The 27,155-nt window shown below is 42.7% G+C and overlaps 1 protein-coding gene across 1 annotated transcript in view; it reads left to right on the plus strand.

Moving 5' to 3' along the window:
* Positions 1–27,155, plus strand: part of LOC120990784 (sodium-dependent serotonin transporter-like) — an 88,505-nt gene that overhangs the window by 39,132 nt on the left and 22,218 nt on the right. The window contains exons 6-9 of the mRNA XM_040419687.1: positions 5,857–5,960; positions 7,301–7,428; positions 13,229–13,341; positions 14,847–14,978. Of these exons, the coding sequence (XP_040275621.1) occupies positions 5,857–5,960; positions 7,301–7,428; positions 13,229–13,341; positions 14,847–14,978 (477 nt within the window). The remainder of the gene's footprint in view (positions 1–5,856; positions 5,961–7,300; positions 7,429–13,228; positions 13,342–14,846; positions 14,979–27,155) is intronic.

The following is a 27,155-nucleotide window of genomic DNA, read 5'->3' on the forward strand; positions in this document are numbered from 1 at the left end:
AATCGCAAGCAAGTGCGGATGCGATGTGATTTTCACGCACGGTTGCTAGGTGACGATCGGGATGGGGGCCCGATCATTATTATTTCCCCTTATAACATGGTTATAAGGGAAAATAATAGCATTCTGAATACAGAATGCATAGTCAAATAGGGCTGGAGGGGTTAAAAAAAAAAATATAATAATTTAACTCACCTTAATCCACTTGTTCGCGCAGCCGGCATCTCTTCTGTCTTTAACTGTGAGCAATAGGACCTTTGATGACGTCACTAAAACCATCACATGATCCATCACCATGGTGATGGATCATGTGATGAACGTAGTGACGTCATCAAAGGTCCTATTGCTCACAGATGAAGACAGAAGAGATGCCGGCTGCGCGAACAAGTGGATTAAGGTGAGTTAAATTTTTATTTTTATTTTTTTTAACCCCTCCAGCCCTATTTTACTATGCATTCTGTATTCAGAATGCTATTATTTTCCCTTATAACCATGTTATAAGGGGAAATAATACAATCTACACTACAACTAACCCAAACCTGAACTTCTGTAAAGAAGTTTGGGTCTGGGTACCACAGTCGGTTTTTTATCACACGCGTGCAAAACACATTGCACCCACGCGATAAAAACTGAACATCGGAACGCAATCGCAGTCAAAACTGACTTCAATTGCGTTCCTACTCGCGCGGGTTTGCCGCAATGCACCGGGACGCATCCGGACCTAATCCGGACACGCCCGTGTGAAAGAGGCCTTAGGCTTGCTCAAATCCTTTTGTTCCAGACAGACTTGATGATGTTGATATCAGGGCTCAGGATTCCTTGTACTTCATTCTTACTTTGCAGCATTTTTTTCGTACCTGCCTAAAACTTTTGAACAGTACTTTATATATATATATATATATATACACACACACACACACACACACACACACACTGTATGTATGTATATATACACAGTCCTACTTTTAAAATCAGCAGGACATAGCTCATGAAGGAAGTCATGTGCTTTGAGCTAGCTTGGTGGGTAGATAAGGTGTGCGGTAGGCTACACACATATCTCTCGTTGCTGTCATGGCTAAAAGGGGCAATTTATCAGAGTTGCAAAAAGGGATGATTATTGGCTTTGAGGCCAAGGGTGGTAGTATTTCTGAAATTGCACAGTTTTTGAACTGTTTGCGTGCTGTTGTTGTTAGTGGACAAATGGCCCCATTGTGAATAAGTGTTTTAATCAATTCAATATCAAATTTGAGAATAGAATAAGCTTAAACAGGCTAAATTAATAAATACATTTACTAAATGTGATTAAAAAATCTAAAATAAACAAATCACATACAGAGTAGTAAAGGTAAATAACAATCACCTGGTCTGCAAGCTCCCATCGCCATGCAAGCAACATAGCACATGGCCGACACCCCATAGTAATATGAGACAGATAGTAACCTAAAACATTCTACCTGGATGATGCTCTCTTTGGAGCTCAGTTCTTTGTGTACACCTTTCAGCCTTCCTCCTAAGGATGTCCAGTGTGCAGTACTCATGTCCTGTAAGTTAACCACTGGAATGTGGCCTGGTGGCCATTCACACAGATAAATGGTTTTGTATATGTTAACTAACTATCCCTAACTCACTACATTACAATGAATATATAAGGTAATATAATTAAAGGGGAAATAACCAATCAGTATTTTATTTAAAAAAAAACTTCTAACACAATAAGAGCATCATGTGCCATTGATTTGAGTGGTGGACTTTGGATAGGAAGGTGTGCGAGGGCAGATCGGCACAATACAGTGGAGAAGTTCACCACCAAAATGAACCAGGAGGACACCAGATGTGAGTCTAAAACAACAGTTCAGTGAACCCTACTACATATGGGGCTCCGAAGCAGACGGATCATCACTGCACCTCTGTTAACAAAATTGTATTGGCAGAAAAGCCTTCAAATTTCGCAGCAGTATCAGAATTGGACCTCCGCTGATTGCCAAAGGGTTGCCTTCTCCAATGAGTGATGTTTTTTGCTTCATGGAAAGGATGGACGTTGGTGAGTCAGGTGAGAAACATCAGAAAACAAACACCCTGCAACCATTGGAGGTTATAAGTTAGAGATGGCTCACCTACTGAACAGCAAGAAAAAAGGGTGCACCTAATGAAAAGATACACCCAGTCTTAACGAAAAAAGATTAAAATATATTAAATAGTAGGGCACACCTACATTCAGATACACATGGAAGCAAGACTGTAATATCAATAAACGTTTATTATAACTGTAATATAGCAAGATAAAAAATCCCCCTTTAAAAATATTAACAAAACAACATTGTATAACGTACTTGCATAGGTTGTGTACCCTCTAAAGATAATTGGATACAAATCTCACTTATAATAAAATGACCAATTGTGCTGGCATTAGTGGTACTGTGACTGTGTAGTATCAGCACCATACACGTGTAGACTGTGCACGGAGATTAAGTAGCGACGTGCTAGCGGTATGTATGTGATTCCCCTGTGCACAATAACCACTAGGTGCCGATCAACTCTTGTATATGCTATAAACAAGGTTTGTGTGTGGAGTTGTACCTTTGCACATATAAACTGTCAGCAAATCGTAAATACTTGATTATAATATTGACATAAATAGTGCTTATCACTATAATACTTATACCACTGTTGGATTGTGATATACGTAGTATAGCACATCTACTGCACTCAGATAGACTTCTTTGTCCTAGGCGATGGACAAAAACTGGCATCGCCTATGTGCCCTATGTGTCGCGCAAATTATTGTCGTCGTGTAGCCGTAGCCTAAAGCTGACCTACAGCAGTGAAGAAAAATAGCTGGGTTGTTATGGAAACCTGGAGTAAAACTGTGTGTATGTGGAGACTAAGGGCCTGCAAGCTTCTATTGGCTGATAAGGGACATGTGACCGTGTGTATGGCAGTTGGGATATGAGGAGAAAGACTTGCAGGCTTGTATTGGCTAATGCAGGTCATTTTATGGGAATATCTCAGGAACGGTACATCATATAGAGCTGTGACCCCCACAAGATTTCTTTTCAGGTAACAAGGTATGTGTATACCAGGTTTCATTGAAATCAATGGTTGCGTTTTTGAGTGATGTCACAGCGACGTTTCAGTCCCCTCAATGAACCTTTCTCAAGTCAAGTGAATTACAAAGTGCAAGTGCATATATTTATATATCCCATAATTAGTTAATTAGTGACCAAAACAATCCATAATTTACATACAGTGTCAACATGATTCTATTCAAATATAGTTCATATATGTACATACATGTGTATAAATCTAATAAAGCGCATAAGTGCCTATGAATATACATTAAAAGCCGCTTGGCCTTCAAGATAATATCAACAATATGTAAACCTGTATGTCCAGGGAGGGAATCATGGTCATAAAAACTGTCAGATAATCACCATATCTATACATGTAGATCGTGTGAAAACTGCACCAAGACCTCGGCGTTGTCCTGCTCTCACTGCGCATGCCCCACCTCTAGTATCCTCATATGCTCACCAAACAGCGGTCGCGATCTTGTTTAAGGGCAAAATAATGGGCAACTTCATATTCATAGTTTATAGTTATACAGCCACCTGATACAGGTCCAGATCAAGAAGGGATGCATCGCAAGTTGCGATACACCCTTCTTGGTCGCGCTCTCGTTCAGATCCACTGTGCTTCTTTAAAAAAAATAGCGACCGAAACCGGCAGAGCTAGACCAATCGATTCAGGCATCACTGTAGAGAATTGACCCCTCTCAGGCTTTACATAAAGTACCTGAAGAATATATCTATATATATATCACCAACTGTTGGTAGGTGAAACACAAGGATTTTCATAATAAAAATATCTTACTTTGTTTAAAAATGTCTATGACAGTATGACACATGATATCCTTACCCTGCAATGTAGTTCTTCCATACTGTAAAAAATAAAGAATACAACAATTACCAAAATGGCAAACAAATACAAATTATAAAAAAACAAAAAAACACTAGAATTCACTAGCCACAGTAGCAGAATGGAAGGGGTTCAATAGGTATGAAGGGCGAGACACCTTAACTCATCATACCCACTGTAACTCTGCAATCAACATTTAAACCCTTTGGTTTTAGGGAATTCAAGCGAAATATCCACATTAAATTATGTTTTTTGAGGAGGTATAGTCTATCACTCCTTCGCTTGGGCTTTCTCACTTGGTCTAGAATCATAAATCTCAACTCTTGTTCCTTATGTCCTTTGTCTGTAAAGTGCTTAGACACCGGTAAATCCTTTCTTTTGTTTCTAATGGTTTGTCTATGATTATTAAGTCTGGGTTTGATATCACAAGTAGTTTCCCCCACATACAACAGTTTGCAGGGGCACCACAACACATAAATTACCCATGAAGAATCACATGTCAGGTAATGATTAATTTCGAACCTCTCCTCTGTATCAGGATGTACAGGAATAACCCATGCGTTTGGGTTTAAGAAATGATTTTATCATACAATCCCCTCTAGATATATCTGATTTTACTATTCTATCTCTAATACCCCTTGATCTCTTGTACGACGTCATTGGGGGATCTTTGAATGCAGCTATTTGAGGTTAACCGTTCTTCAACATACCCCAGTGCTTTCGCACAATCTGCTCAATCGATGGATTCCTTATATATTGACACAAATGGTAACCTCTCACTTCTTTGTTTAGTAACAGACATTAATAGATTATTCCACGACATCTGTTTAACTCTAGTTAAATGTCTATGTACTAGATTCTTTGGATGCTTTGTCCAATAACCCCGATCTCACTATTAAACCCGCTGATAAGGGTGGTGGAGTCGTGGTTATGGACACCTCCAAATATATCAAAGAGATCTATATACAGCAAAATGATGGTGAGACCTATGAACAACTGGACAATGACCCTAGATTTGCTAAAGCCAAGAAAATTAATAGGCTTTTGACTTGGGCAGAGGAGACCAATATCATTGATAAACAGCTGAAAGAATACTTGACTGTTATATCTCCAGTAACCCTATTAATATATGTGTTGCCCAAAATACATAAAAGGTTGGAGGACCCTCCAGGGCGTCCCATAATATCTGGCAATTAGACAAATTCTTGTTTGTCAAGTGATTGCATCTTTGATGTGACACAAAAAATGCCTTCTGCTAGCAGCAGATTGTCTAAACAGAGGGTGTGCTGCTGACAATATGCAAAGTGAATGGAGGGGGGAGGGGAGGCGAACGATTAGAATAGCAATCGTCCAAACACTTTAATTTTTTAGTACCATTTGCCACTCTTTTACTGCCAGCATCAGTCCATGTAAAATGACCCTAACATTCACTCTGAATTGTAATAAATCCTATTTGAGAGATGAGGCAGACTGACAGCTAACTAAAGGATCAGACTACAAGCTCCCACAGAAGTCTGTAGAGGGCTGAGGGAGGAGGAGTGATCTGCAGAATGAGAAACAATTAGAGAGACACAGACACCAGTGCTTTATTCACATCAGTATTATTCAGTACTTCTCTATAATGTCCTATTTGATTCTGCTGCTTCTGAGTGAATGAGTGAGATTAGGAGAATCTCGCAGAATCTCCTGTTTCTCCCATTTCTAGTCTATGGGAGACATAATACTTGTTAGTCTCCACCAACTAGTACAGGAAGAGGTGAAAATTAGAGATACGCCCTGCAGAGGGGAAACCAACTAATAAATACAAAATCCTGAAAAATTACCTGAAATGACAGGTACACTTTAACACTTATGTTAGTAATAAATCTCAGTATACAAATGACTTATTGTAATTCAGAAATCACATTATGTTAGTAAAGACTGTCTTATGCTTTCCTTTACCAGGTGTGGGTCGATGCAGCAGCTCAGATATTTTTCTCATTGGGGCCAGGATTTGGCGTTCTTTTAGCACTGGCAAGTTACAATCCATTCAACAACAACTGTTACCGGTAGGATATTATAATATAGTCTGACAATATAAATTAATCCTTCTATGGCTCTACACTCCTCTGGAAAGCTTTTCCACAAGATTTGCAGTCTAATTCATCAGTATATGATGGGGTAGTCAGGGCTCTTTTCAGATGACTTGAGTTACTCCACATCACATTTATCAAGCCAAACCCATATTGCTCTTCATAAACCTTGTTTTGTATACAGGGCATAGAACATGCTAGGAAAAGGACCACAAGAAAGACCACTGTTACCACAAAGTAGGAAGAGACAGATGTCTAAAACCAGATCCTGTGCTGTTGCCCTGGTTTTCCCACCTGGGCTCTGTTTACCCAGGTGTACTAAAGAGGCTAGTGATGCGCTGCAGGTGACCACTGCAGTGCATCACTAGCCTCTTTAGTACACCTGTGTCATCAATTGCATATGCCAGGAGTATTACACAGGAGGCCCCCGCTCCAAAGGCTGGAATGAGATAACTCCAATCCTGGTCTTTTAACCCTTAGATACCACCCTCCTTCACTGTCATGTATCTGAAAAGTAAATGGCTGCTGCAGTAGCCTCCCTGCTGTCCCCTGTCTGCAGTAGGAGAACAAAATTGTCAACATGAACCTTGCGGCTGATTTTTGCTGACCTGTGTGAGAGCAAGATTGCTTAAAGCCCCATCCCTTTACTAAACCCGAATTCCCTTAGCCAAAGATGAAAGAGGTCAAGAGATAAACAGTTACATTGGTGTTCTCTACAAGACTATTTCTGTAAGGATAATTATGAAAAATCAGAAAATACAGCGTGGGCAATTATATTTCTTGTTTACTTTTAGTATTCATTTCTAGATTTAGTGTTCTTTTCAGGGCTGTGTGATGACCACTCCAATACTTAAAAGAGAATAATTACCGCAGCACTCTCTGTCTTCAGTCATATATGGTTTATTCACCAGCTGTGCAACGTTTCGACTTCACAGAGTCTTTTTCAAGTATATGAAAGAATAAGGCCACTCCAATACTTTCACTTTGTTGTCTTTTAAGGGACTGTCAAGTCCTTTTATAGTGGTCTGGTCGCCTATCTATTTACTGCTAGGGGGTTTCATAAATAGCTAAGCATGCTCCCCCATTTTCAGGAGTCCTCTGCATTCCGGACAGCATGCAGTGGGGTCTCATTCTTAAGATAGGAGCAGGTCCCAGGGGGTGGAACTGCACCTATTGGACATTTGTGGCAAATCCTATGGATATGGCATAAATGTTCAAAAAACACATGCCTTTCAAGTAAGCAAAAATATACAAAACCCTAATTAGCATTACAGTGACAGTAAACAGGCATCGTGTCTGCTTTAAATGCCTTTCAGAGATGCTATTATCACCAGCATGGTCAACTGCCTGACAAGCTTCCTATCTGGATTTGTAATCTTTACAGTACTGGGATATATGGCTGAAATGCGTGATGTTGAAGTGGAAGATGTCGCAAAGGACAAAGGTGAGAATAGACAGTTGTTTTTTTTGTAATTTAATATTATATTGATACAATTGCTCATGTTGAATTAAAGGGAGCCCTCTACACAGGCCGAGAATTAGCCAGATAATCGCTAACAAGCGTTCATAGGAACGCTTGTAAGCAATTATCTGGTGGAGTAAAGGTGCTGCCAATTACCCGATGAATAAGCAAGACGCTCATTCATTGAGTAATCACATCTTTCATGCGGTCACCTAAATTGTCATCTGCTGGCAGCAGATTGTGCCGTCTAAAGAGCCTCTGCTGCTGGCAAACAATGATTATGTAAGGGGACGAGTGATGGCATTAGCAATCATTCCTCTCCATACTGTGGAGGAGATCTCTGCACGTAAATGCAGCGGTCTCCTTCACTGACGAGCAGGCACTTGCCAGAAAGGACGCTTCCATCGTGACAACCTTTACACGTGACCCATTGTCACGTGTAAAGGGACCTTAATACTCAGTTTTAACTTAAATGAGAAATGACCCCTCCCCCCCCCAAAAAAAAAACTGAAAAGAAAAGAAAAAAATATATATGAAAGTGTGTAGAATTCCTAAAGGGAACGTGTCATTGATATTTTTTTAATAATTAAAACCAGGCAGTGAAACACCCCCTTTTTTTCGAAACTGTTTTCATATTCTTATTGTAATTTTTTATCACATGATTATAGGGAAGCCATCTTGCCCAGCATTTATAGATATGTTGTAAGGCCCCTTTACACGAGTAGATAATTGATTCGTTACAGCGGCAAACAAGTCGTTATTTGAGTTGTTAACATTCGAAGGACAACCATTTAGATGCGCAGAGTATGGTGTAAAAATGTGTGTGTGTGATCGTGTAATTGATCATTTGTCAGTTGCATTTATACTAAAAGATAATTGACTGTGTGGCTGGTGTTTGGGATTGTGTTTTTCGCTTGTAGGTGTGAGAAGGGTGTGTTAAAAAGTTGTGCAAAGACCCTTTGTTCCAACTTCTTAACCAGCAAACACTGCCTTCCCTCCTATATGCAATCTCCATTTTGTCTTCAGTTGAGATGTAATAAACATGACATGAGTGGCGTCACGATTCCACACCCACGGTGCGGTAAATGATACCTGCTTACTCATGTGAAATTCTGGACGACCAACAATCATCTAGGTGTCTACATGAGCGATTGTAAGAACAACAAACTAAGCTTGTCTTTCGATCATTCAATGTTTTTGCACTACTTGATAATTGATCACTTTTGCTCGATTTTACCATTTTTTTGAAACAATTATCTACTCATGTAAAGTAGCCGCACAACCATAAGAACCTGTAGACTTGAGATGGCTCTGACCTCTATAGGAAGGAGATTTTATAGGCACGCTCTGTGAGTTTGCATTGTTCTGGGAGAGAAATTAGCTAAACTATGACAATCGCTTATTGTGAATTGTGTGATCCTTAGCAGACAGTCTAAAACTGCAGGATTTTTTTAAATTAGAGATGGTGACAGGGGAAAATAAGAATGACCACTAAAAATTATAAAAAAATCTGTTTAACATAAAAACTTAATTTAAACAGTAGGTCATCTTCTGATGACACATTCCCCTTAACCCATTAGATGCTTTGGTCAATAGTGGCCACTGCATCTAGGTGATTGACAGAAGGAGGAGTCTTTCTCTGTACCCCATCCATCCCAGCGACCAATCACAGTGTCTCCATGGTTGCCATGGCAGCTGGAGTCCTAATAATGACCTCCGGGCTGCAATCTACAGAAGCTGATTATTCTAAGAGCTTGTTCACACGAACGTGCCATGTTTTGTGGTCCGCAAAACAGGGATGCCGCCCGTGTGCCTTCCGCAATTTGCGTAACGGAATGGATGGCCATTTATAGAATGCCTATTCTTGTCCGCAAAATGGACAAGAATAGGACATGATCTATAATTTTTGTGGGGACACGGAACGGAGCAACGGATGCGGACAGCACACGGAGTGCTATCCGCATCTTTTGCGGCCCCACTGAAGTGAATGGGTCCGCACCCGAGCTGCAAAAAATGCGGCTCGGATGCTGAACCAAACCACGGTCGTGTGAATGAGCCCTAATAAGCAAATTGTCATTGTAATACTGACAGATGTACTTCAGTGCAATACAAAAGTTTTGCAATGTATTATGCTAGTAATGCAAATGTCAGATATTTAAGCCCACAAGTGGGACTTAAAAAAGAGTAAAAAAAATTAAATTAAAAAAAGGCTTTTCAAAAAAAATAAAAAAATGCAAGTTAAAAAAAGCACCTTTTCCAAAAAAATAATATATATACTACACATAATGCGTTTTCGCAGAACCTGGAACAACCCAGTCTATAAAATGATCATGTTACTTATCCCACATAGTGAAAGACATAAAAAAATAAATTAAAAAAACTTTCAGAATTGCTGTTTTTGGTCATCTTATCTCCCTAAAAAATTATAAATGTTCCCGGTTCCTGTGTGTGAATGGACAATCGGTCTATTTAGAGCTGCTGTTGAATTTTGGGGCATCCTGCGGATTTTATCTGTTTAAACAGGGCGGACAGCTAACAAGTGTCTGATGGTTCTGAGTAACCCATGGAAAAATATTTGCTTTGGAGCAGGATGCTGTAAATACACTTCCCCTAAGAGAAGGCAGGACTCCGTTTGGTACCAATTGGTACCTGAACCAGCCACTGCAGTATGTAGTACTATATCCTCCTCTCAGCCTCCACTGCTGTGCCCAGATAATGAGGACTCTGACAATGACCCAGTCCTACCTGGACTGGATATATCCTGCAAACATCTAGCTACTGAATTGCCAAAGCTTCTTGCTCCAGACAAACCCTATCTCGATGCTACAGTAGCCTTGGCCTTAATCAGATACAGGCTGAGGTAGGCACTCGTTCTGGTAGATTTTCAGAGTTTAGAGCAAGGACTGGGTTTAGTGAAGGACAAACTAGAAGGGGCACAAATAAAAATGAGGGAAATGCTCAACCCCTTCGTGCTAAAGGATGTAACTTTATGATCAGATCGTGAGTGATTTACTGCAATCCAATGTACAGTAACATCAACTGGATGGCATAGGCTCAGGAGCTGAACCGGCTCCATCTTCAGTGGCTATCAACTGTGACATACAGCTGACTTCTTGCTACAACTGCTGAGATCAAATCTAGCTCAGAACTCAGCAGTTTAACCCCTTAGATGCCACAGGCAATAGTGTCTGCAAATCTAAGAGTTGACAGAGTGAGGACCTTTTCTAGCCATCGGCCATCCTGATCTGCCAGCTACAGAAGCCAATTAGACCCTGCTACAAGTGATTATACACTGACAAGTGTTTTATACCAATCATCTTTATAGAGCAAATTCACGTTCTGTAGTGGAGACAGAAAAGTAAAAAAAAAAATATATATCTTTTTAAAAAAATTATAAAGTGAAGAAATGCCCTTTCCCCTTATCTAGTCTTTTACTGCTGGGAAAAAAACTATACATAATTGGTATTGGTGCATCCAAAATGACCAGATCTATAAAATGATCATGCTACCTATTCCACACGAATGCTGTAAAAAAAATGGTATAAAAAGCAATCAAAAAGTCATATGTACCCCAAAATAGTACCAATAAAAACTCATCCTGCAAAAACAAGCCCGCTTACAGCTGTCTCAACAGAAAAATAAAAAAACGTATGGCTTCTAGACCATGGTGACACAAAATACAAATCTTTTTTTAAGTCATTTTATGGTGTACAATTCATAAAACACTAAAAGACTATATACAGTATTTTTGTAACTTTAAGGCCTCATGCACACAGCCGTTTGTTTGGATCCGCATCCGAGCCGCCAAAATGCGGACCCATTCACTTTAATGGGGCCGCAAAAGATGCGGACAGCACTCAGTGTGCTGTCCGCATCCGTTGCTCCGTTCCGCGGCCCCGCTAAAAAAATATAACATGTCTTATTCTGTCCGCGCTTTGCGGACAAGAATAGTCATTTATATTGACGGCCGCCCGTTCCGCAAATTGCGGAAGGCACACTGGCGGCTTCCGTTTTTGGCGAATCCATTGGTTGCTGTGACGCCATGCACTTCAACGTCATTGGTTGCTGTGACGCCATGCACTTCATGCCGCCGCTGCACTACAATAATACACTCGTATAGATCATATGAGTGTATTACTGTAGTGCAGCGTCAGCATGAAGCACACGGTGTCATAGCAACCAATGACGCTGTGCGCTCCTGCTGTCAGCAGGATGCCAGGCCGGGATACCACGGACCGCTCACGTCCCTGTTCCATGGCCGTGTGCATTCGACCTAAGACACACTTTTTAGCAAGAAAAAAGTCCCTGCGTCTAGTCCACAGTCAGGGTGGTCCAGCTCCCTGACTGCTTCCTTAATGTTCCATCAGAGTGCTCATACAGCGCTCTCTCTATCTCTGCCCAACAGCAATATGTATGATCAGTGCAGGGAGGAGAGGAGACTGAATGGTCCGTTCAGCACATGGAGGGGAAGGTCCTAAGCTGCACTGAAAGGAGATGAAATCTCCAAGTGATTGCAGCTGAAGGACACATGATGTGACCAGTGGGAGGGGCAAAACCAGGAAGAGTTAGTTTTTATTAAGGTTGTGACTGCATCCCTACCTTTTTATTAACCCCTTCACCCCCATATGGTTTTTCATTTTTGTTTTTTCACTCCCTGCTTTTCTGGGACCATACGGCTTGTTTTTTGCAGGACAAGTTGTACTTTCTAATCAGACCATTTAATATTTCATACGATGTAGTGAGAAGCTGGAAAAAAATTCCAAATGGGGTGGAATTGGAAAAAAACACAATTCTGCCACAGTTTTATTGGTTTTGTAATTGTTTATACAGCATTCCCTATGCAGTATAACTGATCTGTTACCTTCATTCTCCAGGTCAGTACAATTACAGTGATACCATATTTGTATAAGTAGCAAAAAAAAGGTTTCTGCACGTCAGGATAAACTATAGTTCTTTTATTCAAAAAACATTAAAAATAGCATTTTGGTTTTAATGATTACATTTATTTATTTAGAGAATAGGACGTCAAACTATTTTCTAATATAACTCTATTTAAAAGTTTGCTTGCAGACTTTTATTATATCCATACAGTAACCTCTCTGTAAAGAAAAAATTGTATGGCCCATTTGAGTCCTGTAAAATGGATCCATAGGGAGTTATCTGAGATGTCATGTGACCTCACAAGTATCATGGGACCTGGCTTTTAGTGAACTGCCCAGGTATCTAACAGATGAAAAGTAGTATATTAGGGAGCAGAACATATACAGTATATACAGTATCATTACCTGCGGCAGCCCATCATGTCTGTCAGTATTTGTTTAGAAACAGATCTGTGTGTGTTGTGTTTGTTTTTCTTTATTAACATGACAACATCACCTAGAGACAGGCAGCCATTTTACTGCTTGTGGCCACATCACCACTGAAGCCAGTCATTGGCTGGAGTGGTGCATGTGACCAAGCCTATGGCCAGCTGAACATGGAGGGGACCGGAAGATGGAGACAGTGGAGTACCAGAACAGTGTGGAGCAGGTAAGTATGAATCTGCTTTTTTAGAAGGCAGGCTGGGGACATTACATAAAATATAATTATTACTGAAAAACCCCTTTAAGGGGTTAAATGGATTTTCTAGTTATTTTGATCTCTTTATTTTAATGAATCACTTAAAAGTACATTGTTATATTCACATGCAGCAGATTAGTTTGCTGAAATTTCTGTGACTCATCCATAAATCTTAATAAGGTTTGTAAAAATCTTGCATTATTTTGTTTTGTTGCCTTTATAGGACCTAGCCTCCTATTTATAACATACCCAGAAGCAATTGCTAACATGGTCGGCTCAACTTTCTTTGCTATCATATTCTTTATGATGATGATCACTCTTGGTTTGGATAGTACGGTAAGTCAATTCATATACCATCAAATTCATATTCTTCCTATTCCTTCCATACAAAAATTATGAAACAATCCAAACAGATCCAGGGCTCATTCACTCGACCGTAGGCAATATACGGGCACCAGCCGTGTAAATCCCGTATCACGGACGCTGAACCATTGACTTGAATGGGTCCGCAATCCGCAAGAGACAGCGCGGTGTGAAGGCACGGATCAGAAGCACTAAGAAGCGTTTCAGTGGGCTTTTTGGTCCGTGCCTCTGCACTGCAAAAGATAGGACATGTCCTGTCTTTTGCCATATATTGGGGATCGTGGATTCATTCAAGTCAATGGGCCCGTACCGTAATACAGGTGTCACGCTGGTGTGTGGGAAGAAAACACAACACCGAGCATAGGAGGGAAAGGGGATACCGGTTATAAGGCCTGGAAACTAGGGAAGGAAGATGGACACCTCCTAGAGAAAACCCTAACTCCAGTCCTGACAGACTACCAGTATGAACAGGCCCCAAAGATAGGCCCGTTCATACACCGGATACCTAGAATCCTATCTCACCCTATAGAACCCTGGAACTAATGTCAGGACTGAGTCTACCTGTTCCTCCAAAGTGAAGGACGAACAGGAGTTTCCCTCAGGCCTAATGACAAACAGGGAAAGGCAACACACACACATATATATATATATATATATATATATATATATATATAAACAAAATACAAAAGGGAAAGGAAACACTTATCTTCAAGCTTTGGTAACACCAGGAACTCAGCCGAGAACCAAACCAAAACTTTCTGTTATGTATTATTTTTGAAAATACAATACAATTTAAAGGGGGCTTCTGAAAACAGGTTGTCTGAGATAAATAAAAATCTCAGATAAGACCTTGAATGCTCGAAAAAAAATATGAGGGTATACTTACCTCTTCCTCCAGGGCTGTTCTCTGTGCCACCGCTGCGGTCCTCCTGCTTGTTTTCAAGCCTCAACGGTGACATGCCACTATATGGTATCTGACTGCTGCAGCCGATCACTGTCCTCAGCAGTGGGGGGAATTTACTAATTAAAACAAGCCAGAATTCTGATGCAGATTGCACAAAGAATGACTGTAGCTGGCATAGACTTCAGTTTCTGGCACACAGCAGGGCAGAGATGCTCCTAATATATTAATCTGTCACTTAATAAATTAGGCGCCAGTGCAGGGAGATCATGCCAGTGCAGGGAGATCACGCCAGTGCAAGATGATCACACCAGGGAGATCAAGACTGGCGTATGGGTACGCCAGTCTTGATAAATGTCCCTCAAAGTATGGTAGGAGCTGGTATGGGATAGATCATCAGACACCTCTGCTAATTACTAAATTAAAAAAACAAGAGCAATTGCAACAGGAGCTTACGGGTTATGGTGAAAACCACTTCTGTCCCTTCATTGCGTTAATCTGTGGGGCTCACCATATCCAGACCCCCCACAGATCAAAACTGTTTAAACCTTTTGCATATTTTCTATCACATTGTTAGTTTGGAGGCCTTGAAGCTGTTATAACTGCAATCATGGATGAATATCCAGACATTTTGGGTAAGAGAAGAGAGCTGTTTGTCCTTGGCTTGGTCACAGTCTGCTTTACTGGATCACTCAGCACTTTAACTCAGGTAGGATGGACAATCGATCAAACTGTCATCACTCCAGTACTGCAGTCATACAGTATATAATGCTACTGAATATATTAAGCACATTCAGTTGCTCTGATAAACCCATTCACACGACCACATGTAGTGTCTGCCTCCAATTGTTTTCAATTACAGTGCTGCAGTTTGCAGGTCAGCGGTCTAAATCCAGGACTGCGCATAGAAGCGTTAATTTTAACGTAAATTTGTTTTCCATTAGTCCTAACAGCAGCACAAGTGGGGAGTTCTCCAGTGTGAAACTGGTAGGACAGGTGGAGTTTTCATTGATCAATAATACTACCAAGATAATTAAACAATTAACCCACCCCCTATAAAGGGACGCCCGCCCTTCAACCAGTTCTTTATCAGCAAGTTCACGAAACAAAGATAGGGTGGGAAATTTGTGTGCTGCTGTTAGGACTAAGGGAAAACAAATTTTCGTTAAAATGAACGCTTCCCTTACGTCTTAACCAGCAGCACAAGTGGGGACCTAGCGAGGAGCAACAGACAAATTGGGAGGGTTCCCCGTTCTCTCTTTTTTTTTTTTTTTTTCATGAGAGGGCGGCACTGAGAACGGTACGATCAAATGCCACTCCCTCAGAGCGCTTTGAGTCTAGGCGGTAATGCTTTATAAAAGGTGCTGTGGGGGCTCCAAGAGACTGCAGCACAGATTTGTTCTAGCAGAACCAAACTTTTCTCTGCGTACGAAGTAGATACTGCCCTTGTAGAGGGGGCAATGACAATGGAGGAGTCAACCCCTGAGCTAGAAAAGTTTCATGGATTGCCTCTTTTACCCATCTACTCAAAGAGGCTTTAGAGGCCTTTAGACCTTTTTTTTTCCCCGACAAGGAGAGCAGGAGGTGTTCGGATCTTCTGAAGTCCGCAGTTCTGTTCAGGTAGATTCTGAGATTTCTTGAAATGTCCAAGGAATGGAGGGCTTCTTCCTCCGGAGATGAGGGAGAGAGACATAAAACCGGTAAGGTGATGGTCTGATTAGTATTTCTAAATGATGGTACCTTGGGGACAAAGGTCGGTAGAAACCTCAACAGAACTCTGTCCTGGAGGAAGAGGGTACAAGGCTCAGCGGCCGCCAAGGCCTGAAGTCCTTCAATCCTCTTGGCCGAAGTTATGGCCAGTAGAAATGTGACCTTTAAAGATAAAAATCTAAGGTCCACATTTTCCAAGGGTTATCAGAACCACAGATAAATCCCATTCAGGTATGGGTCTCAGGATTCTAGGTTTTAATCTTTCGGGTCCTTTGAGGAACCTCCTGAGTAGGGGGTCTTGAGCTAAGGGTCTGCCTAAAAAGGCAGAAAGCGCACTGGTATTTACTCTGAGCATTGACGGGCTTAGACTCTTGTCCAGGCCATCCTGCAGAAACTGCAGAATACCTGAAAGAGGAGACTCTGAGGGTACAACCTCTTTATCAGCACACTACTGAAGGAAGATCTTGTATATCCTTGAGTAAGCTTTGTTTGTAGACTCCGCCCTGGAGTGTGAAATAGTTCTCAAGACCTCCGCAGAAAGCCCTCTAGCTTCTAGTAGGGACCTGTCAATCTCCAGGCTGTCAGATTGAGTTTCCTCAGATCTAGGCAGGTACCTGTGTCCTGATACACTAGGTCCTGCATTAGGGGAAGTCTCCAATATGTGCCCTGACTCATCTTCATGAGCTGGGTGAACCAAGACCTCTTCGGTCAGAATGGCATTATCGCAATGACCTGGGTCTGGTCTTGCTTGATTTTCATCAATACCCTTGGTATCATGAAAATTGGAGGGAATATGTAAGCCAGCTTGAACCTCCATGTTATGGACAGAGCGTCTTGTAGAGGGAGCAGAATCTGTCCACCTTGGTGTTCAAGATGGGTCGCCATCAAGTCGATCTCTGGAACACCCCACCGGAGAGTGATCTGGGTGAAAACGTCTCTGTTCAATGACCATTCGCCTGGAACTTGCAGACCCCGACTCAGCCGATCTGCAACTATGTTGAGATTTTCTCTGATGTGAACAGCCAAAGGGTGGGATAGACTGGTTTCTGCCCAAGCAAGAATTAGACCAACTTCCTGGAGGAGAGGTTGAGATCTTGTGCCTCCCTGTCTGTTAATGTAAGCGACTACCGTCGTATTGTCCGAGCGGACTCTTACCGCCTTTCCGCGGATAAGAGGAGCAAAGTGGTAGAGAGTGAGACAAACTGCTCTCAATTCTCTCAGATTGGATGAGAGAAGCCTCTCCTGCGGACTCCAGGTACCTTGTACTGGATTCTCCTCCAGATGGGCTCCCCAACCTAGAAGGGAGGCGTCTGTGGTCAACGTGATCCACCGAGGTTGAATCAAGGACCTCCCATCTGATAGGTTCCTCCACCACCTGAGGGAGGAATGGACTTCGGTAGACAGGGAGTGCGTCTTGGCCAACCCCTTGGGGTCGCGATTCCAGACTGCTAACACTTCTTCCTAAAGTGGACGTAGGTGCCATAGGGCCCAAGGAACTGCTTCCGCAGATGCTGACATGTGGCCTAACATCTTCATGAGAGTTCTGATGGACACCAGCCGAGGTGCCATGAGGAACTGTGCAGCTCTTATCACTCGATCCTTCCTCTCTGAAGAAAGGGAAAGAGTCATCCGTTCGGAGTCCACAACAAAACCCAGGAACATCCTGGAAGTAGATGGAACGATCTCCGATTTTTCCCAATTTATGAGCCAGCCCAAGCACTGGAGAGACTAAAGAGCCAGCTGAAGATGAGATAAAAGAACGTCTAAAGTGGCGGCTTTTAAAAGCCAGTCGTCTAGGTATGGCACGATCTCTAGCCCTTAAAGCCTGAGTTGGGTGACAACCGGAGACACAACTTTTGTGAAAGTGTGGGGAGCGGAAGAAATGCCAAAAGGCAGAATAGCAAACTGGTAATGTTTTACCACCCCTCTTATGGAGACCGCAATTCTTAAAAATCTCCTGTGAGCTCGGTGAATGGGGATATGAAGGTAAGCATCCTTCAGATCTAAGGTGATCATTAGATCGCCGGGGTTTAGGATGCTGATAAGTGATCGAATGGTCTCCATTCTGAAGCCCTTTGGTCTTATAAACCGATTTAGGTAACGCAGGTCTATGATCATGCGCCAATCACCCGACGGCTTCGGGACTAGAAAAACGGGGGAGTATACTCCCAGCCCTTGTTCGTGAGGAGGAACTTCCTCTAGGTCCCTTTTCTGTACATAAAGGAGGACCGAATCCTCTAAGATAGACTGTTTGGTCTGGTTTAGGGTTTTGGTTAAAACAAACTTCTCTTGGGGAGGGGACAGAAAATCTATTTTGTACCCCAACATAATTATCTCTAGGACCCACTGGTCCGGAATGTTTTGCAGCTGAAACAAACTTAGATGACCTCCAACCGGAGGGGAACTGAAATTCTGAGCATCGCACAGACGATTTGGAGGGGATGGGGAAAGATAAGCGGGAGAGCATAGATCTGCTTTATGGTCCTTTCCACGACCGTGACCCTGTCCGCATCTGGATGACTCCTGACATCTCTGAGACCTGGAGGGGCCCTGGGTTCTTGAACTTCTGGGCCTACTCGGGCCCCGAAAGGATTGTTGGGGGAGGGACTTCCCCTGTTTGTCCGCAAGGCTCTCCATTAACTTGTCCAATTCTGAACCAAAGAGTCTTCCTGGTTCATATGGTAAGCCACACAGATTAAATTTGGAGGCATTATCGGCAACCCAGGGACGCAGCCATAGGGGCCGCCGACTGGCGAAAGAGAGAGCCATGCCTTTGGCGGCTAACTTCAGGTGCTGTGTGGAAGCGTTACACAAAAAATCCGTTCCTAGGAGTAAGGTTTTGAACTGATCTAGTACATCAGTTCTGGAGACTCCAGATTGCAGGTCCAACTGGATTCTGAGAACACGGGACCGAACAAACTCCGTGACTTCTGAGGAAGCAACTACAACTGAAGCAGAGGCTGCGGAATATCTGCGCCTCAAAGTGCACTCGGCCCTACGATCTAATGGATCCTGAAGGTTGCTTCTGTCATCAGAAGGAACTAAGGTCCTTTTAGACAACTTGGAGATCGCCATATCGACCTTCGGAGGCGGTACCCACAGTTCTGATTCAGCCCCCTGGAGAGGAAATAGTTTAAATCTCTTAGTGAGAACCGGACCTATTTCAGGATGCTTCCATTCAGTTAACATAAGTTTCCATAAATCTTTATCCACTTTAACCTCTTCAGGACACAGGGCGTACAGGTACGCCCTTATGTCCTGGTACTTAAGGACACAGGTGCACCTGTACGCCCTGTGTATTTCTGATCACCGCCGCGCGGAAGGCGGTGATCGGAAGCCGGTGCCTGCTCAAATAATTGAGCAGGCACCTCGGCTAAATGCGCGGGGGGTCCCGTGACCCCCCAATGTCGGCGATCACTGCAAACCACAGGTCAATTCAGACCTGTGGTTTGCGGCTTTTTATGGTGCGGGCGGCGGCGGTGCCATCGGGTCCCCATGGGGCTGTAGGGGGGACCCGATGGCATGGAAGGCAGCGCAATGCCTTCCTGAGGCATCGCCGCTGCCTTCCTGTGACGTGCCTGTGAGATCCAGCCCCCTGGATCTCACAGGCCGGAAGCTGTATGAGTAATACACACAGTATTACTCATACAGCCGATGCATTCTAATACAGAAGTATTGGAATGCATTGTAAAACGTCAGACCCCCAAAAGTTGAAGTCCCAAAGTGGGACAAAAAAAGTGAAAAAAAAAAGTTGAATAAAGAAAGTCCCCCCCCCCCCAAAAAAAATTAAGTTTCAAGTAAAAATAAACAAAAATGTCATTTTCCCCAAATAAAGTAAAAAAATATATATAAAAAATAGGGGAAAAACAATAAATAGACATATTAGGTATCGCCGCATGCGTATCGACCGGCTCTATAAACATATCACATGACCTGACCCCTCAGATGAACACTGTAAAAAATAAAAAATAAAAACTGTGCTAAATAAACCATTTTTTTGTCACCTTACATCACAAAAAGTACAACAGCAAGCGATCAAAAAGGCGTAAGCCCACCAAAATAGTACCAATCTAACCGTCACCTCATCCCGCAAAAAATAAGCCCCTACCTGAGACAATAGCCCAAAAAAAAACAAAAAACTATGGCTCAGAATATGGAGACACTAAAACATCATTTTTTTTGTTTTAAAAAAGCTGTTATTGTGTCAAACTTACATAAATAAAAAAAAGTATACATATTAGGTATCGCCGCGTCCGTATCGACCAGCTCTATAAAAATATCACATGACCTAACCCCTCAGATAAACACCGTAAAAAATAAAAACTGTGCTAAATAAACAATTTTTTGTCAACTTACATCACAAAAAGTGTATTGGCAACCGATCAAAAAGTCACATGCACCCCAAAATAGTGCCAATCAAACCGTCATTTCATCCCGCAAAAATCATACCCTACCCAAGATAATCGCCCAAAAACTTAAAAAACTATGGATCTCAGACTATGGAAACACTAAAATAAGATGTCACCGCCAGTTCTGTGAGAAGGTCTGACAGACGTTCTTCTCTACCTCTTGTATGACGTTCTTTGTTTTGGTTTCACTTTGTCATTTCCTTTCCTTCTGCCAGGTGTCACTTATTTAGACTAATTGTCTTCCTTTATATTCCCTCCCATACTGCCTCACTTTGTGGTTTATACTACTTCCTGGACGAAGTGTTCACTGCTGGAGGCTGCTCAGATTAGTCTTTTCCTTTATTGTGTTTCCTTGCTGGCTTGATTCTAGGTGACCCTGACTCCGTCCGTATTAAGTGCAGGGAGCCGGTGGTCGTGTCCCCTCACTATTATAGGGTTTTCAGGTGGTACGTGGGCATGCAATCGTCTACCATTGAGACCCTTGCATGTGCTTTGCAGTCAGAAAGAGCTCTTAGGGTTTTATAGGTCTCACCTATATGCTCCTTAGATTGGGATCAAGCCAGTCGGTCGTTTATTTATAAGTTCCAGCTATCTGCAACTTCACCCGTGACATTATAAACTGCCTAAACCGTCTTAAGCATGGATCCGGTTTCAGCCTTGATTGACCGCATGCAAGGTCTTTCGCTGGAGGTAGAAGATCTCCGTAAAACTGTGTCTCAGTTTCAGGTGACCGGTTCTGCTGGCGTTCATGGAGTTTGTTCCGAGCCTAAGATCTCACTTCCGGATACGTTCTCCGGGAGTAGTGAGAATTTTGTTCGCTTTAGAGAGGCTTGCAAACTCCATTTTTGCCTACTTCCCCCTTCCTTTGGTGATGAGGAGCAGAGGGTGGGGTTCATCATCTCGCTGCTCAGGGATAACGCTCAGTCTTGGGCCTTTTCGCTGCCGATGGGGGCACGGCCCCTCTGATCGGTGGATGAATTTTTTGTAGCCCAGTGGGAGATATATGATGACCCGGATCGTATTGCTCTGGCTGAATCTAAACTGCGTCTTTTATGCCAGGGTAAACAGTCCGCAGAGATATATTGTTCTGAATTTCGGAGATGGGCAGCTGATACTGGTTGGAATGATGCTGCACTCCGAAGTCAATTTTGCCATGGTCTTTCGGAAAGATTGAAAGATGCATTTGCTTTTCATGAGAGACCAGCGTCGTTAGAGTCTGCCATGTCTCTAGCTGTTCGTATTGACAGGCGTCTTAGAGAGAGAGAGGAGACTACTCTTTCCTGTCATATTCAGCCCAAGGACAGTGGGGCTGTCTCATTCAGTGCGCAGGGGTCTCAGTCTGTTTCAATCCCCTCTGAGGAGGAGGCCATGCAGCTGGGTTTGCTTGCCTCTGATAGTAGAGGATTCAGCTCTCAGAGGAGGGTTTGTTTCTGTTGTGGGGGTATAAATCATTTGGCTAATGTTTGCCCCTCTAGGAGATTCATGGAGTTTTCTGAGGGTAATAAAAAAAAAGAAAAAAAAAGAAAAGAAACCCTCTAAAAACTTTCCATTTGCTACTATTGGCAAGGTTGATGCGGAAATTGAAGGTTTGCCGTTTGCTTGTAGTTCCCATTTTCTCCTACCTGCCAGGGTGGCGCTAGACAGCAAGAACATTGTTTGTGAGATTTTTGTAGATAGTGGAGCAGCTGTTAATCTCATTGATAATCAATTTGCAACAACTCATGGTTTCCAGGTGTGCACATTGGAAAAGGATATACCTGTTTTTGCTATCGATTCCGCTCCACTTTCTCAAAGATCGTTAAAGGGCATAGTTCACAATATCCGTTTGACTGTGGGTGACGCTCATGTTGAGGATATGTCATGTTTCGTCTTAAGCAAATTACCTACTCCTCTAGTGTTGAGGCTACCCTGGCTCACTAAACATAATCCCACCATTGATTGGCAAGCAAGGCAAATAAATGGTTGGAGTGAGTTTTGCAGAGAGAATTGCCTCACGGCGTCTCTTTCAGAGGTTTCTACCAAGACTGTGCCATCTTTTCTCTCTGAATTTTCTGATGTGTTTTCCGAGAGTGGTGTCCAGGCGTTGCCCCCTCACAGGGAGTATGACTGCCCTATTAATCTCATCCCAGGCGCCAAGCTGCCAAATTCACGATTATACAATCTCTCCCAACCTAAATGAGTCGCTATGCGTACTTATATCTCTGAGAGCCTGAGAAAGAGACACATCCGACCCTCGAAGCCACCTGTTGCCGCAGTTTGTTTTTTTTAAAGAAAAAAGATGCTTCTTTAAGACCTTTTCTGGATTTCAGGGAGCTTAACCGTATCACGATTCGTGACCCATATCCGCTTCCTCTGATCCCGGACCTGTTTAACCAGATTGTTGGGGCTAAAGTTTTTTCTAAGTTGGATTTAAGAGGGGCATACAACCTAGTCAGGGTCAGGGAAGGGGACGAATGGAAGACGGCCTTCAATACCCCTGAGGGTCATTTCGAGAATTTGGTTATGCCCTTTGGTTTGATGAATGCTCTGGCTGACTTCCAACATTTTGTGAACAGCATTTTTTATCATTTAATGGGGAAATTTGTACTTGTGTATCTAGATGACATTTTGATTTTTTCTCCTGATTTCAAGACTCATCGTGACCACCTATGTCAGGTCTTGCTGATTCTGCGGGAGAATAAATTGTACGCTAAACTGGAAAAATGTGTGTTTGCGGTTCCGGAGATTCAATTTCTTGGTTTTCTTCTCTCCGCTTCTGGTTTTCGGATGGACCCTGAGAAGGTCCGTGCTGTGCTTGATTGGGAGCTTCCTGAGAATCAGAAGGAGCTGATGCGGTTTTTGGGTTTTGCCAATTATTACAGAAAGTTCATTTTGAATTATTCCTCTCTTGTTAAAGGGGTTGTCCGAGATCAAAATTATTTTTTAAAAACAGTTTACTCACTATTACTAACCGAGTCAAGGTTCCCCAGATGTATTTAGGTCGTTTTTACACTGCTGCATGGCTCCTACGGTCCCCAACAGATTGTTGACATAGTTGTTTATCTGTGCGATCACTTCCTACCGCACTGCACTGTGGGTCCCAGCGCAGCACGGCATCTCCCACTTTCTACAGTCTACAGTCGTCCCTGCACCCGCCCCTCTCATATAGTCCACTCCTCCATCTATCCGCCCCCTTATAGAAAGCTGCATGACCGGTGACGTCACCGGACTGGAGGGGCGTGGCTTAGCGCTATGTCGGCCAGCCTTGTTACCGCCCCTTCTTCAACTCTGCATAATTACTTAGGCTGCTGCCGGTGACGTCACCGGACTGGAGGGGCGTGGCTTAGCGCTATGTCGGCCAGCCTTGTTACTGCCCCTTCTTCAACTCTGCATAATTACTTAGTCTGCTGCCGGTGACGTCACCGGACTGGAGGGGCGTGGCTTAGCGCTATGTCGGCCAGCCTTGTTACTGCCCCTTCTTCAACTCTGCATAATTACTTAGGCTGCCGGTGACGTCACCGGGCTCCCTGAGCAGCCGGAAGAAGAGGCTGCGATCGCCTGCAAGGGACCCGGTACGTCACCGGGTCTAAGAAAACAATCACTTCCGGCTAATAATTTCATATATGAAAACTGGGCTTCACAAATATCTGTCAAGGGTAGGACATGCATGTATGTAATATGTATGTCACTATAGTACTATTGCAACCATGTCCCCAATCCCGGACAACCCCTTTAAGCCACTCACTGATATGACTAAGAAGGGGGTGGATTTTTCCTCGTGGTCGGTAGATGCACTTAAAGCCTTTTCTAGTATTAAAGAGTGTTTTGCTTCCTCTCCCATTTTGGTACAACCTGATGTCTCTCTACCTTTTATTGTTGAGGTGGATGCTTCTGAGGTGGGTGTGGTCTTATCTCAGGGTCCTTCTCCTGCCAAATGGCGACCGTGTGCCTTTTTCTCAAGGAAACTCTCCTCTGCAGATAGAAATTACGATGTGGGAGATAGGGAGTTATTGGCCATCAAATTAGCTTTTGAGGAATGGCGCCATTGGTTAGAGGGAGCCAGACACCCTATTACCGTGTTTACCGACCATAAGAATCTGGCCTACTTGGAATCGGCCAAGCGTCTGAACCCGAGACAGGCCAGATGGTCTTTGTTCTATTCTAGGTTTAATTTTGTTGTCACGTTCCGCCCTGGGGTTAAGAATGTGAAGGCTGATGCCCTGTCACGTTGTTTTCCGGGAGGGGGGAACTTTGAAGACCCGGGTCCCATTTTGGCTGAAGGGGTGGTCGTCTCTGCTCTTTATCCTGATTTGGAGGCAGAGGTTCAGGCAGACCAGGCAGAAGCTCCTGATCTTTGTCCTCCTGGGAGGTTGTTTGTGCCTCTCGCTTTACGATACAAGGTTTTTAAGGAGCACCACGATACTGTCCTTGCTGGGCATCCGGGGAGTAGAGCCACAGTGGATCTCCTTGCTCGGAGATTCTGGTGGCCGGCTCTTAGTAAGACGGTTGAGGGTTTTGTGGCAGCCTGCGAGACCTGCGCTCGTGCCAAGGTCCCTCATTCACGGCCATCGGGTTCTCTCCTCCCGTTACCCATTCCTTCCCGTCCTTGGACGCATCTGTCTATGGACTTCATTATGGACCTGCCTCATTCCTCGGGGAAGACTGTGATTTAGCAAAATGGCGCATTTCATTCCCTTTCCTGGGTTACCCAATGCTAAGACGCTGGCGCAAGCGTTTGTTGATCACATTGTTAAATTGCATGGCATTCCTTCAGACATCGTTTCTGATAGGGGCACGCAATTTGTTTTCAGATTCTGGAAGGCCTTCTGCTCTCGCTTGGGGGTTCGGTTGTCGTTCTCTTCTGCTTTTCACCTGCAGTCGAATGGTCAGACCAAACGCGTCAATCAGAATCTGGAGACATATCTGCTCGCCGCGTCCTTATCGACCGGCTCTATAAAAATATCACATGACCTAACCCCTCAGATGAACACCGTAAAAAATAAAAAATAAAAACTGTGCTAAATAAACAATTTTTTGTCACCTTACATCACAAAAAGTGTAATAACAAGCGATAAAAAAGTCATATGCACCCCAAAATAGTGCCAATCAAACCGTCATCTCATCCCGCAAAAAATTAGACCCTACCTAAGATAATAGCCCAAAAACTTAAAAAACTATGGCTCTCAGACTATGGAGACACTAAAACATAATTTTTTTTGTTTAAAAAATGAAATCATTGTGTAAAACTTACATAAATAAATAAAAAGTATACATATTAGGTATCGCCGCGTCCGTGACAACCTGCTCTATAAAAATACCACATGATCTAACCTGTCAGATGAATGTTGTAAATAACAAAAAAAAGTACCAATACAGCTATTTGTTGTTACCTTGCCTCACAAAAAGAGCAATATAGAGCAACCAAAAATCATGTACCCTAAACTAGTACCAACAAAACTTCCACCCTATCCCATAGTTTCTAAAATGGGGTCACTTTTTTGGAGTTTCTACTCTAGGGTTGCATCAGGGGGGCTTCAAATGGGACATGTGTCAAAAAACAGCAGTTTACGACCACATATGGGGTGTTGGAAAATCTGCCAAAAAAGTGAAATTTTGAAATTGTATCTCTATTTTCCATTAATTCTTGTGGAACACCTAAAGGGTAATCGCCGTTTGTAAAATCAGTTTTGAATACCTTGAGGGGCGTTGTTTCTTAGATGGGGACACTTTTATGGAGTTTCTACTCTAGGGGTGCATCAGAGGGGCTTCAAATGGGACATGGTGTCAAAAAAAACACTCCAGCTAAATCTGCCTTCCAAAAACCGTATGGCATTCTTTTCCTTCTGCGCCCTGCCCTGTGCCCGTACAGCAGTTTACGACCACATATGGGGTGTTTCTGTAAACTACAGAATCAGGGCCATAAATATTGAGTTTTGTTTGGCTGTTAACCCTTGCTTTGTTACTGGGGAAAAATGGATTAAAATGGAAAATTTGCCAAAAAATTGAAATTCTGAATTGTCATCTCCATTTGCCAATAACTCTTGTGGAACACCTAAAGGGTTAACGATGTTTGTAAAATCAGTTTTGAATACCTTGAGGGGTGTTGTTTCTTAGATGGGGACACTTTTATGGAGTTTCTACTCTAGGAGTGCATCAGGGGGGCTTCAAATGGGACATGTGTCAAAAAAAACAGTCCAGCTAAATCTGCCTTCCAAAAACCGTATGGCATTCCTTTCCTTCTGCGCCCTGCCCTGTGCCCGTACAGCAGTTTACGACCACATATAGGGTGTTTCTGTAAACTACAGAATCAGGGCCAAAAATATTGAGTTTTGTTTGGCTGTTAACCCTTGCTTTGTAACTGGAAAAAAAATATTAAAATGGAAAATCTGCCAAAAAAGTTAAATTTGGGTAATGTAAAGTAATAACTATTTTTGGAGGTATTACTATGTATTATAGAAGTAGAGAAATTGAAACTTGGAAATTTGCAAATTTGGTATTTTTTTATAAATAAAAATTATTTTTTTTAACTCCATTTTACCAGTGTCATGAAGTACAATATGTGACAAAAAAAGAATCTTAGAATGGCCTGGATAAGTCAAAGCGTTTCACCTTAACTATTTCACCTTTAGGACCAGGCCATTTTTTGCAAATCTGACCAGTGTCACTTTAAATGCTGATAACTTTAAAAAGCTTTGACTTATCCAGGCCATTCTGAGATTGTTTTTTCATCACATATTGTACTTCATGACACTGGTAAAATGAAGTAAAAAAATACCAAATTTAAATAA

Source organism: Bufo bufo, chromosome 2, assembly GCF_905171765.1.
Source record: "Bufo bufo chromosome 2, aBufBuf1.1, whole genome shotgun sequence".
Classification (NCBI taxonomy): Eukaryota; Metazoa; Chordata; class Amphibia; order Anura; family Bufonidae; genus Bufo; species Bufo bufo.